The sequence below is a fragment of the Plectrocnemia conspersa genome, unplaced genomic scaffold (genome assembly GCF_051122295.1).
Source record: "Plectrocnemia conspersa isolate PC_06_02 unplaced genomic scaffold, ASM5112229v1 ptg000002l, whole genome shotgun sequence".
NCBI classification, from domain to species: Eukaryota; Metazoa; Arthropoda; class Insecta; order Trichoptera; family Polycentropodidae; genus Plectrocnemia; species Plectrocnemia conspersa.
In genome coordinates this window covers 11713893-11732470 of record NW_028277166.1, presented here as the reverse complement: position 1 = coordinate 11732470, position 18578 = coordinate 11713893, and the positions used below count along the sequence as shown (strand labels likewise).

The 18578-nt window shown below is 27.2% G+C and overlaps 1 protein-coding gene across 2 annotated transcripts in view; it reads left to right on the top strand.

Annotated features, from left to right (window-relative positions):
• The window catches only part of mwh (multiple wing hairs), a 104142-nt gene that overhangs the window by 25141 nt on the left and 60423 nt on the right, over window positions 1–18578 (top strand). Inside the window, exons 1-2 of one of the 2 annotated variants that reach the window (XM_088205200.1) lie at window positions 3540–3731; window positions 4908–5084. The exons of the other annotated variant lie outside the window; for it this stretch is intronic. Coding sequence (XP_088061326.1) covers window positions 5032–5084 — 53 coding nt within the window. The 5' untranslated portion in view covers window positions 3540–3731; window positions 4908–5031. Of the gene's footprint in view, window positions 1–3539; window positions 3732–4907; window positions 5085–18578 lie in introns of those variants that run through there. 2 annotated transcript variants of the gene reach the window in all.

Genomic DNA, 18578 nt, shown 5'->3' with positions numbered 1-18578 from the left:
TAAATGATACTTTGAATCCAATTACTTTAATTACCAACATAATTATTCATTAAAATTACAACATATATTTAAATATTTCCATAGTGAAATTTTTTAAGAAAATGTTTTTTTTTTTTACCTATTGTAATGTACCGATTTGCCAATTCGATTAATTGCAAGCTTTTTCCATGGGTGAACATTTATTTTATTTTATTCAGTTATTAAGAATATGTGAAATAGGAAAACAACAACAATACTCTCGAAAAACATATTGTTTCATAGACAAAAATGAATTATGACAGCGCTCTCAAAGCAAAACAATAATAAAAAAACAGGTTTCGGGTTTGCAACTTCCCCGCGCGTTTGCGTCTTTTCGATATTCATTTTCGTCCGTGGGGCAATTTGTACTGTTGTCCAAAGCTCTCGCATTATAGTTTCCCGTGGCAACGACCTCGTCGTATTTTTTACCGTTTTATTATATTATTTATTTCGCACATCGGAAGAGAGGGCACTAAATGAAGCGAGCCATTTTCCATAATGAAACGCGTTTTCTAAGCTCACCGATTGGAAAATAGACGAAAATCTCACTTTCCTCGGCTTGAATGGTTCGATGGTTTGATGGACAAAGGCCTTCCGACACGCGGTTCATTGAAGAAATTTCAACCGTGTCATCACTTGATTGATTGGGATTGATTTTCTAATTTTCTCGATAGAAATGACGCGATGAAAATGTCGCTTTTTCATGTTTATCTAATATTTTCAGGCGAAAGTTTCTTAGTGATTTACTACATTAGAAGTTTATTTATGTAATAATATATTTTATTGGATAATAATGTTATAAAAATAGAAGTAAAAGTAAAAATATAAAATCATGCAAATATAATATAAATATTATAACACATAGTGGATTTATTTTAAAATTTTATGCTACATTGTGATCACAGAAATTAAGAAAATATACAATCTTAATAAAAAGAATTTTCCATTTATTACACTTTACAAGTTTTTTGTTACTTGAATATGTAAAAATACTCGATGTATTTATGGAACTACTTGCTTATTTTAAAACTACAATATTAATAATGGGAAAAGAGTATTTTAAATATGCTCGTAAATAAATAATTCTCAAAATTACATATCAGATTTCAAATCTATATGTTATATTTGCAAGTTTGCAGGCAATGTGTAGATGGCAATTTAGCAGTTTACTGAAATGCAAAGTAGCAATTTACTAATTATTTTCTGAAATTTTAAAATCTACTCTCCAAATAGAAATTAAAGCCGCATATTGTTTGCTGTTTACGTGACCTTTTTCAGACAGTGTTTTAAAGTAATTTTTTTTTACTGTTTTTATTCTCAGATTGGTTTGAAACATTTAATTCATTAATTGATTTTCATCTAGAAGGTGTATGCTGAGTTCATTTAAATGAGCCGTGGTACGCACTAGAAATTCAAGTACAGGTATTCTTTTAGAGTTCTTGACTTAATCACTATACTGCAGTAAAGAACACAGTATCTAGTTTTCAATAGATTCATAAACATTAAATTTATGGCGATTTAATCGTCTTGAAAAATTATATTTTATTAACAATTCTGTATATATACATATCTACATTACTATAAAAAATTAAAAGCAAGTCAATTTTCAATAAAAATAGATAATACTGTGCATTTTTATATTTAAATTTTCACTAATAATATTTTACTATTTTAGAAATTTAATTAAGTGCTAAAAATTAAAATTGAAATATATTGATTATATTTAGTAATAAATTTACTTAAAACTGTATTTTTATTTTAATAAATAAAATTAATAAAATATAACAATTAAAAAATTTATTTAACCATAAAATTAGTCAAATACGCTTTTTGAAAAAAATATAAATTTTAGTTATGCAGTTATGCTTTTTCTGTTGATAGCTGAGTACTTTTTTATTATGTAAGTGTTAGTACACATCTGGACTCCATATTCTAATATTTAAAAAAATGGGTCCCATTACTTACGAAGGCAGAATTTTAATGTTTTTAAATTTTGCCACACGTCAATGCGCGTTTTCGTGTGGCGAAATTGGCTATCGATAAAATCAAGGAACTTGACTCATCTCGTCACTTTATTTCGATCGATGCAATATTTGCAGACGATGTGAAAAGGATTGAAATATTTTTAATCAAAGCCTACACGAATCAAATAATTCTACAACACGACAATGTGCGTCCCTATATGGTGAAATTGGCTCTCGATAAAATCAAAGAACTTGGCTGAAGGTTTTATCTTATCCGCGTTTTATCTCATGATGCAACACTTCCTAGACTTGAAAAACATATTAAAATGCAAACGATGTGAAAAAGGGCTATCGGAATATTTTGAATCAAATCCACAAACATTTTATGCTAAGAAAATTAAGAAAATAATTGATATGTGAAAGAAGGTTAATATTTAAAAGGACATTATATTTTGTATCATTAAAATTAAAATAAGCATTTTAAACTATGTTTTTTTTATTTATTACAAAAAATATTTATTTGGGATAATCTTATATAAATGGTTAACCATTAAAGTATTAGGACCAGTTTTTTCGGGATATAATAAAAAATAGGTTTATTTAATAATGCAATATGTCCTTTGATTTTTTAATAATTAAGAATAAATTTAAATTAAAAATTACTGAGAAGTAAATAGTGGTGTCTTTTAAGGAATTTAATAACGAAATTTAAAATAAATATTTAAAGGTATTTTTTATGTTTCTTAGAATAGACGCTCATTTTGGGATAATGTAATTATGTAAAAATACCATACATTTTATTATAAATAAAATAGAATGCATTATTACAATATATAATATTTATTTCACATTATAACATTCATATATAATACATTTATCATAATAAGAAAAATATTACTTTTCTTATATTTAAATGTTTTATTCCTTCAATAATTAATACAGCAAACTTAATATAGCAAATTTTCTTGTGGTAAAATAGGAATGAATAGGAATGACTTTGCTCTCAATTTTATGTTATAAATTACATAGCATTAATTTATAAAATGAACATCATAGCATACAAATGATAATTTAGAACAGTTAACAATAATTGCGAGTGTATTAATGTAATAAAAGCAGTAAAAAATTACTATGAAACAAAAAACACACTAAACTGTATTATCATGAATATATATTGTTTTAAAAAATCTAAATTTATATGTTAATTCCATTTATGTAAAACCATAAAAATATATTATAAAAGCTCAAGTTGTATATATATAATATAGGCATGTTTATGCTTAAATTAAAAACAATCTTAAATCAACAAACATTAAATCTTGCTTATGTAGAATTAACATCATACGCGATCGATGTAATCGATACTCAAGCGATCGGTATCACATGAAGTGCGATACTTGGTTATGCTTCAGCAATCTCACCTAATAAGTTATATTTTTTTTAATAAGATGTATCTGTTATTTATACTTTTCAACATATCATGATAAGACATCTTAACGAATATTAATTTTACGCGCGAAAATCAGACATACCAGTTCCGTTCTTGTCTCCTTAGTCGTTCGCTCGAAGCTCAGTTGCGCTTGGGTATCCGGTGGCTCTAGACGTGAACGTTGTTACGTTGTTTCTGTATATTCCGTCTCTGAATTGCAAGCTTATTTTGCTCTTCATTATTTATTGTTGTTGTTCGAGAAGCGTGTGAACCAAGAACGCATTGCACTATTGTGTGTGCATTCGTTCCCGTTCAAAGGGGTAATACTCTGGCGGATAATTATCATATAATAATAAATAATTAAAGCAGTATTTAAAAGTGTGTATTAATGAGTTTCAGTGAGCTTAATGAAATATTTGTATTCAAATAGATAGGATGACTCATCTTTGCAAATTAGAGTATTTTATCAAATGTCAGTGATACATTTTTACTTTATCCAGATAATGAAATATTAATTTAAAGCCTTATAAAATCTTTATTGTAAGTTAATAAAATAATAATATACAGTGTTTAATATTTATATAAATATTCATTTTCTCGTAAACATGCATATGGAGTTGAATAAAAAGACTTATAAGGAAGTAAAAATTATTTTGCAAATATTTAATGTGTTTGACTATAAATTACAAATGGTATCCATAAAGAAATTACAGTTTTTGATTACATTTTATTTTTTGTTCTCTTTTTATTAAAATGTATATGCATCAATAAAGAAATAGGGATGAGCGTATTACATGCTTAAAAATTCTATATAAATAGACATAATTAAGAAAGACACTGATATGTATTTAACTATATACACATATTTTACATCAACTCACGCACGCATGCATTCATCATAACATACATAGTACACTGACATATTTTTTAATCAGAGTAAAAGTTGTATTAGCGTGAAAATATTTTCATTGTCATGTTAATCCGCGACTTTGCACTTTCTTGGCTAATTCCGATGGAATTTTAACGCAAAACGAGAAAATCGCAATTAGATCACATTCTAGAACTCGAAGATCTAAAACGTCTACCGGACTGTTCCGTTGGAATATACATAATTTGTTTCTAGATTAAGCGGTGTACTATTCGCAGTAACGGATTTCGAATTGAACACACACGATTTGCGATAAAATTATATGGAAAACCAAGAAATAGTAAAAATTAATTAAATATACAACACACATAAAATTATTAATATTTAGAGCAATTAAATAGTAGACATGCAGTTGGTCGATTCATTGCATTATCACGTAAACAATGTTTAATTTTTAATTATTGATTGACGTTAATAAATAATTTTATGCTTTATAAGCTTCCGCAGTTAGGCTCGACACACTTTTAGTCTGATACTGTTAACCGTTCAAGATCTTGACCGGACAAGACATTCATTATTACATAACAGATCAATGCAATTTATTTATATATATTTATAACATTTACAGGAAAAATATATAACAATAAAACGATAGACATGAAGAGTAAATATAAATTAATAATTCAACTAAAGTTATAACATATCAAACTATACATACTTTGCTCAGTGTTTTGGTTATAAAATCTTAATTAATGAGTGCTCGAGTGCAAAGGATTTTATTGGATTATTCCACTACGCTTGGAAGGTAAGTCGTTATTTTTATAATCTAAATTCGACGAATATGGAATGTTATATGTGTATCAAGCCATGATATCGTGCAAACGTTTACTCTTAATTAGCTTTCGATTATCATTAATGCGATATTCTTAAACGATATACAAACGGTAGAGTTCAGTTATGTTCGCATTTAAATTAAATTTCCGACATTAAAGTTAATTAATGTACATACATTCAAGTGTCGTAAATATATAATATCGAATTTAAGCCGCCCACTGTTTAATTGGCACTTTTTTTTCCGCAAAACTTTTTCTTATTATATTGTTCTAAATTACAATACGCGTTTTATTAACATGCGCATAAAAACTGGCCAAAATTGCATAATAAACCGTTTTTACTTTCGCGCTATAAAATCTTACACATATTTTATTCATAAATATTTCTTTTACATTATATTCAAATATGAATTTTCTGTATTTATATATAAATCTGTTTTTGTAGTGAATTAATGCGTCATTGTTTTGTACGTTTATTTCAAACAATACAATTTATTTATTTATGAAAAAAATTGATTTATTAAGACAGAAAAATATTTCTTCAGTATAATATTCCGCCTTTAATTAATAAAGGTTTATAAGTCCTAAATGCGATTCTGTTATATCCTATTTAATTAGCAAATAGTTATACTAGCATTTAATTAGATAGAAACTCATAAATTACAACATTAGTCATCATGAGAATGGATCTCTCCTCGATTAGTTTAATTAGACGATTTCATACGTGTTTTGCTAAAATATATTTTCTACAAATATTTTTAATATTTTTTAGAACTATTTTCTAAAATAATGATATCAATTAATTCATAAATAAACAATAAAATAGATACTGACGTATCTTTTTATTGAACTTAATTATAAAATAATTATTAAAAATGGTAACAAACCTATGAAATGTTAAAAATGATCAAAAATCTAATATCAAATTTATTGTTTTAAAAATTCACATTTCAAAAAAAAAATTATCATAATGTAATAATTAGATCCTTATTTTTATATAGTATGATATTTACAATATTTTCTTGTTGTCTTAAGCATAAAGACACACAGAAAAACTCATTAAAATAATACTTTGGTTTGGTTGAGATAAAAATAAAATATTTGTACAAATTTGGATTCACAGAATTCATTGCATTTTATGCGGAGGTGTTTTAAGCAAAAATACTTGTATCAATAATTTAAGTCATATGCACATCGCCAAAGTTTGCGATAATAAAATTTTTTCGACTTCCTTATGCGGAGCGCGGTCACTTTAATATTTTTTGGCGATTCGCGCTCTATGCGATACGCTAGTTTGTATTGTTTTTGAATATGGATATATTTTCTGGAATCCAAGTAAAGCGATGTACTCGTTGTTGTTAGAGAGAATTCAAACAAAAATTTTGAGATATCTCTACAAGGAATTACGGTTCGTATTTGTACTTGTATCCTAGTGCTTTTTTGCTAGGAGCGTTAAAATACAGCTTATTGCATTCTCGGCGTAGCCTCTACTCAATAAATCACTTTTTAAAGTTGCTAAGAGGCGGTGTCGACAACCCATCAATAATCAGTGTCTTTCAGCTGTGAGCTTTAGAATGTCCTAGAGAGTCGCGATCACGTCCATTGTTCTCAATGGGTGTGGTTGGAAACGCTCTTCTTGTTATGAATAATTTATGCATTTAATTAATTTATATTAATTTAATTATCAAAAATATATATTTATTTTTTAATAATCATTTTTATATAAATATTTTAGGAATTTCAAACAAATCAACTCAAGTTTCCAATATTGTTAAAGAGAAAATTTGAATAATAATTGCTTAAAAACGATGTATATTTTCTAAAACATAAACTTAATTTATATTTTTGACTGTAATATATAAACTTAAGTGTCCTTTTTGTACTTTATAAATAGTAAACAAAATGTTATAGTTCATCTGCAAATTTGCAATTCTTACGTCGAAAAAACTGAACTCTCAATAATTCTGCTTAATCATCTCTCAACTATTGTGAATCATTGAATCACTCGAGCTTATAATAAATCACACACGATCGTTTTTTGATCGTACATACATATGTACACATTTTTTTTAATCATCCATTCGTGCGGAAGGAATCCAACGTGACCGAGAAGCTCTCGATAATTACCGCAATTTATTTCATTTTATAGTTGGTTTATTGCGTGCCAATGACCGTGGCCATTCTTCGATTGACCAGTCCATCTTAGTCGACTGTTTTGACAGCCCAAGCACGCTTAAATCTTCTTTAATATCATTCAGTACTCAATAAAATACAAGACGCGTCTTACTATCTTCTGCTCACACAAATCAAGCGTTGGATTCCTGTGCGAAGTATCAAATGTACCGCCGAAGCAAATTCTCATACATCTAAGTATAAGGTACGATCATAAAGTTCACGAACATTTGTTTGTAGTGAATAAAGAATGAATTAACATTGTCTTATTTGAAAAACCTTCATATTGTATGTATACAATACATAGAAAACATTTTTTAAGCTTTTTAAGTACAGGAGACATTTGGAACGTAACAATACAAGTCAAGTAAAAATGAAAGATTTTTTACTCAGTTGGCATGCTGTTGCTTAATTTTTACTATGTTTTCAAGTGTCGTAGTTAATAAACTAACCATTTTATATAAAAATGATTTATTTATTAAATAAATTAATTATAATGAGCAACCAATGTTCATTTTTTTATTAATAATATTGTTTCATAATTATATATTTGATAAGCTTTGTAAGCGATGTCTAATTTATAAATTCAGTAACTTTTTGACCAATCCATGTATATATTATTGTACCTATGCGCAAAGAAATACTTGAATCGTAGAGAACAATCTTTTGTGTCGAATCTCACACGGTAAAACATCAAGTCAGATGTATTTATTATGCGATCGCACGTACGAATTCAGAATATGGTATTACTTATGACGGCTTTCGGGTCGTGACGGCAATACTCGATACATTCCAAACTAACTGTCTGATCCCACAAACAGTTGCATTCGAACACAGTTGACTATTTAAGATTTTACTGTTGTCTATGATGTGTTATATGAAATTTTCGGCGTCGTAAAACTGCTTAAATAATTATCGCGCATAACCCTTTCTTTGAATTTTACCGATACTGCGATTTTGACTGTTATAAATCCCGTTATGATATATGTAGGTGTTCTTGTCCATTTTCATTATATATTTTCTAGTGTTTATAATTTAAGGTAATCGATGGTGCGTTAGCGATATTTTTTTCAATTACATACAACAAAGCCCACATTATCGACATGTGTGATGTGGAAAATTAAAAACTTTCTCTATAAACATTATTTATAAAAAACGCGCTTCAAGTATTGTTTATACTCCATAAATGGTGAGTTATAAATATAGGGTCTTAAATTACATGCTATTAAAGTTGATTTTTTATAATAATAGAAAACATAGTTACAAAAACTAAAGTTTTAAGGCAAGTGTCGTATTGATATGCTTACCATAATAAAATACACATAAGTAATTAGTATTATTTAAATTATTAATTACTTATAAAAAAAAAATATTAATGTTATAATTATAAATATATATGAATATTATAATGTGAAATAAATATTATACGTATAATTTAATTTTAGTAAAATGCAGGGTATTTTTACATAATCACTATATGTATGTATTATTACATTATCTCAAAATAATGACTTTTTTTAAGAAACATAAAAAATACTTATGTTATCCTTCAAAAGATACCTTTTTCTACCTGTCAGTATTTTTTTTAATTTAAATTTATATTTAATTATTACAAAAACTAGTTTTAAATACTCTTAATAATAAACCAATTACATTAGCTAATCCAAAAATAATGTCGTTTTATAAATAAATAAAAAAACATACTTTAAAATGCTGATGTTTATTTTAATGATAAAAAAAAATCTTTTAAATATATAACCTTCTTCCAAATACAAGTTTTTTTTTTAATTCCATTAGCAAAAACCGTTGAAGGCTTTGATTTTAAATATTCCAATAACCCCTTTTTCACATCGTTATCATTTTAATATTTTTTTCAAGTCTAGGAAATGTTGCATCGATCAAAATAAGTGGCAATTGCAAGCATAAAGTTAGAGAATTTAAAGTGGATAAGATAAAACTTTTAGCCAAGCTATAAAATATAGTGAGTGCTTTATATTATTCCAAATAAATTATTTTATTTATAATCGTCACTTATGGTTGCGCATTTTCATGGTTTTATACAAATTCAGGTCTAAATGTTTTGATTAAATTTATGTTTAGTTTTGATTTGTTTTCAATAACGTGAATCTGTAATTGTTTAGGTAAATATTTTAGAATATAATAATAATAATTTATTTTATCTACATATGTACCTATAATTTCATTAATAAATTTATATTACCTACATATGTACCTATAAATACAGTTACTTATGGAAGCTTTTAACTTAAAAGGTAGTTAAAAACCATTTTTATTACATTTCGTTTTAAAATTTTATAGTTAAGGTCAGGCGCTTTTATTGGATCTAAACCAATCTTTCTCAAACCCTTTCACAGTAAAAAATATAGAATTTTTAAATTAAAAACGATTAATTTGAACTTTATTTTGTTATCATTATATCATATTTTTTCTTGAAATCCATTATTTATTGATCTTACCGAATTATTACACATTATCATTATAGTCACACAATCAAAACATACCAAACAAAGCATTATACCTCCATTACGTAAGAACCGTTTCCCGAGGACCGTTTAACCCAAGACTTCCGGAAGGTCGGAATTCTTCGCCCAAACTTTAATTGGAAGGTCCGTGGGAATCGGACGATCAATTAATCCACAGGCAATCATTGCACTTGCTCTTCGCCTATACAGAGTGGCCAAAATAATGACCGCTTGTGCAACGAGCATTAACCCTGAATTTTATCGTTAACTTTGTTGTGCAACTTAAACACCGGTCTACGAACGCAACATCCATTGACCGGAAGATTATTTTTTTGATATAATTTTACCCATAAATCTAATTAAACTAATTGTTATGATATGCTATTAACATCAATTGCGACATTAGGTTATTTATAATAAATTATAATATGCTATATTCGCGTTGTATAATACATAATGAGTGACTAGACAAATTTTAACTGAGTTTTAATTGATAGTTTGTCTTAGCGAGAGCTACTTTAATTAAAAACGTGTGTTTGTTTTACTTATATAATATAACATGTATGCATTATTGCATGAACTATAATTAAACATAGCATATTGAATGATAATGCAATTGTTGTGTCATCATCTCATAATATCTAATAGCGATTTTTCCAACTTCCTTCTCAATTACATCAAAGATATCCATCGTTGTTTTTATACAATATTTTACATTAAAGGCAATGGGTCGTCTTCCGCAAATTGTTATACAACAAATGCATTTTATCATGTCTAAGATTCGCAGTAAAGACTGATGATGATGATGATGATATCACGATAACCCAATTTTCTCTTTTCTCTCAGGCTAGAGTCGCGTGCCAAGTTCTAACGATAATTAAAATGTGCTCCGATTACAAGATATTTCTATCTAGAACTAAAAATGTAGTACATCTTAATAAATTAAATATTTATTTAATTAATATTGAAGTAATTTCACAGATAGATGACTGACATTTCATAAAATATCAATTATTCATATCATTATATTGTATAGTATAAGAAATTAAACAACACACGCGACTTCAATTGACGTTTTGGGATATCATAAATCGACTTTTAATAAGCTATCATCTTCGCCACCGCAATTGATTCGTATCGCTCAAAGATTTCACTTTTGACCCGTCGATTGTTAAAAAAATGTAATATATTAAGATACATAAATCGAGTTTTAATTATAGTGAAAGGCAAAATATCCTTATTAAAAATTATCTGTATCAAACACGAGATTAGATTCGTAATGTGGTCGCAAAAAATATTAACAAGAAATCAATTATGCTTATTAAACGTTTCATTTGTATACATCTATCTAATATTTCACACAGATCTGACCTCGTATAATACTTCTAACATAATCATCGTTGGTATCTTGTGTGTCAAGTCAGTTTCTGGTAATCTGCTTGAACAATTGAATTATCGTACGGTTAAATATTTATTACACTACGAATGAACAATGGTTTAATTAATGCTCATGAATGAATGTTATGGTTTTGTTACGTGTGACGTATTACTAAGAATAATGTACCAGTACTTTTAGTTATAAAGTAAGGGTGTTATTTAATAGAATTATTTAAAAAAATAACTGCATTTAAATCAAAAGCTTGTTCCATGAAACGTATTATTTGTGCATTTATGTAAGGTAAATCTTCGGAAAAGGATTTCAATAGTAATGCACAAACAATTATTTTTATGGAACAACAATTTTATATATTGCTAATTTAGATCATTCTCATTAAGTAATAAAATCCATATATTAACTTAATTGTGCAGTAATAATTTTATATCAGTTAAAATATATTTTGGAGAGTTATTATTTTTTTCTTTGATTCCTCAAAAACGTGTGTTTAAATCACCATAATATGTTTACATAACGTTGTCGTACTGCATTTCGATTATAAATTGTGTAAATTTCTCACAACCAGAAGCGTTATAAGCTCGCACACACATCCGTATCAATACAAACAATCTTCGTCCCCTGGGAAATTGCAGATAATGCGTTTAAGATTTCTTGTGTACACACAGAACGAACGTGCGAGAAAATGCAAGACACTATTTGATCTCGTTTTCTCGTCGCCATAACGTCGCATTATCTTCGTTGCTCAGATGTAGGGTAACTGCTAGTTAATTTCGGTGCAAATCCGAATGGATTGTGATCTGTAAAATTGGCTTGCTCGACTTTCTTGTACTTGACTGTCAACTAAAGAGTCAAGGTTATCATTGATCAAAATGTTCAAATTTTCATAATATTTTAGACATTCCTGGTAAGAAACTTATCGATCTTCAAAAGGCAATGTCGTCTTCTTTTTTACCTGGTTTCAGTAAAATTATAATTAGGGGGACCTTCCATTGGGATGGAAAGTAGTTTACTGCGTTTAATAGGATAGTCATAAATCTGATGACTTTCACCAGCGATTGTTTTATAACTCTGCCGCTTATTAGGTCATATCCCAGTATCTTCTTGGCATTTATATATATTTTTTATTATATATTTTACTGATTTTAATGAGAATTTTAAAAATTATTTTTCCATCTGAAGAGATGCATTGAAAAATTATATATTTCATTGTCACTATTCAGTATTAAGAAGTGATCGCCGAAAGCTTTACATTTTTCTCTATCGTCTCTGATCCATTTTCGGTTAATAAGTCTGATTAATAAAGATTTCTTATTCTTCTTGTAATTTTCAAAAGTGAGTATTTTCTAGACGCTTCGATGTTTTTTTTAGTGATTAGTTTTCTTAGTTTTTTTGTTGAATTTTTAAATTTGGCTTTGTTGTGAGGTAGTCGCATATAATGAAATTTTTCTAAGCATTCTTTTTATATTTTTCAATAGTTAATATTTTTTGATTTTACAAAATAAAGGACGTTTTCCATGCTGCATCTTGAAAAGTTATATTTTAACAAATAATTCAATTATCTAGTATATCTTCTGAAATTTTTTGTGTTGGATATTTTTCTAAAGTCATCCCAGTCAGTTTTTGTTATTGTATAGAGTAGTCGTTTTTTGTTTTCCTACAACTTTACTGTCTATTGTAAAAATCATAAAAGGATAGTTGGAAGAAAGGTCAGAGCATAATCTATCTGTGTTATATTAAGTTAATATTTCTCTTACTGTGCAGAAGTCGAATAATTTAAGTTTTTTTTATTCGATCCGTTGAACAGTACTAAAGTTTTGTTAAAATTGTTACAACATTATTTTCTTGCAAAGCTAAGTATTAGGAGAAATAAATTAAGATCGAGATCCCCGCCGCGGATTTTTTGCATTATATTTTAGTAATATCTAATATGAGCCAAATTTTTTTCAAAGTAGTTTTAGTAAGATATTATATTTTATAATCGCACAGTTAATGGTGCATAATATCCTAATAAATTAATCAAAAGTAGGTGAACTGTAAATTGTTATCACATAAATGTTTTTATGTCCTTTTGTAATATTCATTATAGCATATTGCTGCTTGATTCATTTTTTATTATAATTTAATAAAGAATTGCCGGGAAAAAATAGCTACCTTTTATATGAAACAAGGTGCAAATATTTTGTCTCGACCAAATCCCTAAAAGAGGCAATATTAAAACGGAAAAATATACTTATGGATAATAAATACACTGTCTAAAGATATGCTGTCTAAAGTTTAAAAGGGATGAATCGCACAAAATATTCTACAAAATATCTGTGGAATAAAATTCGAAATTTATAGTTCTTGATTTATTAAAAAAACGAAAAAGGCCAAATTTTTTTAGTAAAAATCTATTTCCACTGTGCACAACTTCCTCATATTACAATTTCACTGCCTTACAACTTCCTATTCACCATAATTACTTTATCGTGCTAAGTGTAATGGAAAAATAAGATTGAAATACGAATAAGGTTGTGATTATTAAGTATCTTACTTTTTATACTTGTTTAATTATAAAGTTATTATATTATGCCCGTATTTATTATTACAATAACATGTCTTCATTATAATTAAAAAAAATACAATAAAGAAAATCCATCAATTCAAATTAAAATTGCCAATTTTTGTATTTTTCATAATTTGTTATTATTAAAAGTTGTATAAGTTCACTTGTAGCTAAAAATTGTTTATTTTCTCTAATATTTTTATAAATTATTTTTGCATTTTAAAATATAACAAGAACTTTACCTGAATTTTTAATTAATTCAAACACAAACCCTTAAACAGCGCAATTTATAAATAAATGGAAATACCACTTTTAGAAACAACACCACATATATCAGAATATTAAAAAATGTCATTTATATCAATATTCAAAATACGATTGTGTGAGATTTAATAAAACTTAATAATATAAATTATTCATCAAGAGTTTGCCAGGAAGATAATTAGTTATTTTACAGTTAATAAATAACTATATAAAGGTGGAATAGTTAATTTTATACTTACAAATATAAATTAAATTTTACCTATAATTTTAATTTGATTCCTTAAATAAAATATAATTTACCAGTAATAATGAATTAAATGGTATATAGACACAGCAATTTCTACTTTAAAAAAATCACAACTTCCTCGTTATAAATGTACCAAAATCACACCTGCTATAGTATTATTTTACTCATTCACCTGCCTAATAACAGAGTATGTATATTATTTTTACGTTTTTATCTCGATCTTTATGTTCACACACGCGTAATAGAAAACATAGAAAATCTGACAAGCGTCTACGTATTTTGCTTCATTATCAAGTTCGAAACCCGCAATGGCGCGTGTAAATTAAATAGCATTGTTGACGTCGAGTGAAAGTGACGAATAGCTATGAAATATTTACCGAAATATAATATAAAAATAATTGGAAATATGCAATATCAATGATCATAAAAACGAAAATGACCGACGAACGGTCCATTTGAGGGCTTTTATGAGTTTATGCGTTCAACGGCCGCTGAATAATAATATTCTCATGGTTATTGTGGCGATTATGAAAATTGCTCGTGTCTTTCGATACGGCTTTACAGAAAATAGCGCATTGTTCTGTAAATTTATTCTCCCTCTTATCTGCTAAAATAAATATTGCACTCTCCTTAATGATCCACAATATTGCTATATTATTTATGAAATATAATATCATATACATACATTAATTTGCATTTTTCTTCTATCTAGTCTATTTCTTAACATCTATGGGAAATAACTATAATAATAACGATGCACTAAAGACGTAAAATTACACCTTTCGTGTCGCGAGAAGTTAATGAATAACAATTTATGACTTGCTAATGTCATAGGAAATGAGATAAACATAACCATATGCTTCCTGTTATCCCACATGAAACGAGTGTTGTTATGTTTCAAATATAAACCAAACAATAAAAGGGAAACGTAAATTATTTATTAGAATCGCATTTCTTTTACTTAATACAATTCAACAATAAATATATATGTTTATATATTTTTATCTCTTAATTAATATTTAAAAAATCGTATAGGTAATAATAAAACTCTATTAATCGCCTATTATTATAATAATAGATGAATTATAGTAAAAACGCCCATTTATAACCGATAAATTATAACTCTGTACAGGATATACACAACTAAATCGCAAAGCCTATATTTAATCATTTAGTTTAATTAAAGTCCATAATTACAATTTGTTATTATAATTTATAATTTTAATTATATTATATACTAACATATGTAGCATTATTATTTTTTTGTAAAAACATAGAATTACTGATTTCAATACTGTTACAATGTATCTATCATATTCTTGAAACATAAATCAATATTATTTTTGAAACGCTTAGATTTAGGTTTTTGATATCCAGGTCAAATATTTTTTAAGAAAAACCTAATATATAAATCATTTAAGTGTATAAATTAAAAAAAGGCTTAGTAAATTTATTATTTTTAAAGCTAAATTGTCATAAAATACTTGAGCAATCTTTTTATATTTTTAAGTAGAATTTTCATAGATAATTAATGATACACTGTCTGAAGGAATTTCTTCATTTGGTGAGAAAAGTCGTAGAAGCAGTTTTTCACTCAAATAAATTACTTTTGAAGCATACAAATTTTTAATTGTAATATGAGATTCTTATCTACAAATGATGTTAAATAATTAACAAATATTTCAACAATTATTATCATATGGTCTTAATATCAATTTTTACTAGAGAAGAAACTCCTAATTTATTTTATAGAATAGCAATAAAAAACCTACTGTCATATTTTAATAATTCAATCGTCTGATTCATCGATTTCCTTAAATTTTCAATGTTCTGTTTTAGTTTTAATAATTTATTTTTTGAGACAACCTTTTCTCAAATAAAATTTTTAATTTCATTAGCATAAAATGTTAGAGGGCTATGATTTAAAATATACTGATAGCCTCTTTCTACATCGTCTGCATTGTGATATAATTTTCCGTCTAAGAAACATGGTCTGAAAAATAAGGTGGATGAGATAACAATTTCCATGACTTTATCAAGAGTCAATTTTTACGATTGAAAACGCGCATTGTGTTAGAAAATTATTCGACTTATGTTGTCTAGTACATGCCTTTTGACTTCATTGTGCAAAAATCTAACTGCTCACAATAGAAACTTTCTGTTATTGTTTAGCCAGGTTTATGAGTTTCGTTATGCACAGGTACTTTGCAGTCCTAACATACACGCAAAATACATTTTTTTATAGCGAACCCTTGCTTCAATGTAGGTTTTACTACATGAGCTTTGGATAACAACTGTCTTCTATAACAGTTATTATCGTACAACGCCCATTACTCATCTCCAGTTATCATATGATCTGAAAAAATCTACCATCGGAAATTTTGTGATCCAAAATTTTTTTCCAAAATATTTGAATATATGTGCACCAATACAAATATAACATAATTGACAGTCTTGACACTGTTAAAATATAAATTTAGAAAAAAAAGCGACATTCATTTTGGGGTAACCTAATATATTTCTTGGGACTCAAAATTTCACTAGAAATCTTAATCGATTTTTAGATCACAAATGATACAATTTTAAGTGCGCGGCCTTGAACCGCAATACGCATGCGTAGTGGATGCGCTGCGTCATTTGCAGTGTCATAATTGGGATGGATATTGCAGCGCCTCTGGTCACCGCAACCTGTTGCTTCTACTTCGGTCATCGCACCTTAGCCACTTCAACACCCAACAACCGACACCAAAACAAACAGCGAACCACAAAAAACACCCGATAGCATCTCTTCTACGAGCATCTATTTCTCGTTTCGAGAAATCACAAAATAACTCTACAGAGATTTATATCACTTTAATTAAACTCATCTAGATTATTATACACAGAATGATTCAATATACAGATTATTAGGATTTTTTAAGAAAAATAAAAATAATTTTAAGTACACTTATAAAGCAACCAAAAAAATAGTTATGCTTAAAATAAATATTTTTATAAATGTAGAATCACTCTGTGCATACATATGAGATCTATAAAAAATCGTTTTAAAGGCAAAACCACAAATGACCCATTGATACCATACTTATTCAAGAATTCCAACCATTTCCTAATTTGAAATCCCTTCCTGAAAGCGATTATCTCAACTTCGTGACCATCTATCAACCATGTGTGATTTTTTGCTTACATAATTATTGCTCAACACTTTATAACAATATCTTCGATGATCTAAGAGCATTATTTATATCGCGCGTGGCGCCGCATCTTCCGTTACATCAGCCTCCATTACATAGTATATTAATTTGCATGCAAAAAAATCTATTGTCTAACCATGCAACGGTACTACGATATGCTTCAAATATGAGGCTAACAACGGCCCGTGTCATGGGTCAAGGTCCAAAATTATTGTTAATTTATTGTTTTGTTATTTCATTGTTACGCTAAACGTGATAAGTGCCATACATTTTCTGATCTTAATCTTAAAAGTGATTGCAACTTTTATATAAAATTTAAACCATTGTTCAGTTTAGTTTTTAAGTAGATTTTGATAGAAATACTACCTACGGCAAAATAACTTTTTTATTACAGAAATGTATCTAAAGTCAGAAGGAATCTCTTTATAAATTTATTTTTTAATTGATTCAGAAAATTATCATTTCATTTCAATATTTTGAACCATTTAGTTTGTGTATAAGAAATTCACTTTTTTAATCTATTTTTATTGCTTTCAATTTTTTTTGTTTATTACCTGTTTTTCGTAGTGCTCGTAATTGGTATGTTATAGTGAATACCTATTTTCAATAATGTAATATATCCAAATGCTAGCGAAATTATAGTTAGTCTTAGTTTTTAAGTCCAGTTGGGTTCGGTCAATCCGGTTAATTTAATTTTTTCTAGTTAAAATATATATCTACCTATATATGTGTTCGGATATGATTTTACTAAACCAGTTGCTCAAATTATATTTATACTATTGAAAATATAACTTCACTGACACATTTTATTTGTTTGTGCTATTTTTTTATAATTGTACACAACACAAATAAATCAATAATTATTTTCTAACAACAAACTTTATTGCATTTGATACAGCTTTTAAATTTATTGAATCATTTTAACTATTCTCAAAAACAATTACATCAATAGGTACTTTTTTAAAAAAAAATTCACACTTTATTTCGTTAAAAAAATAGCTTTAGTATAACCAATAATATATTTTATTGTGCTATAACATACATTTTAGTATTTTTATATTCATTTGAGAGTATCGGGATTTGACAGATTTCCCAATGGTCAAAACAATAAACAATTCATTGTACTATTAAAATACAAGCAATAATATATAAAAACAATACTGCCAGT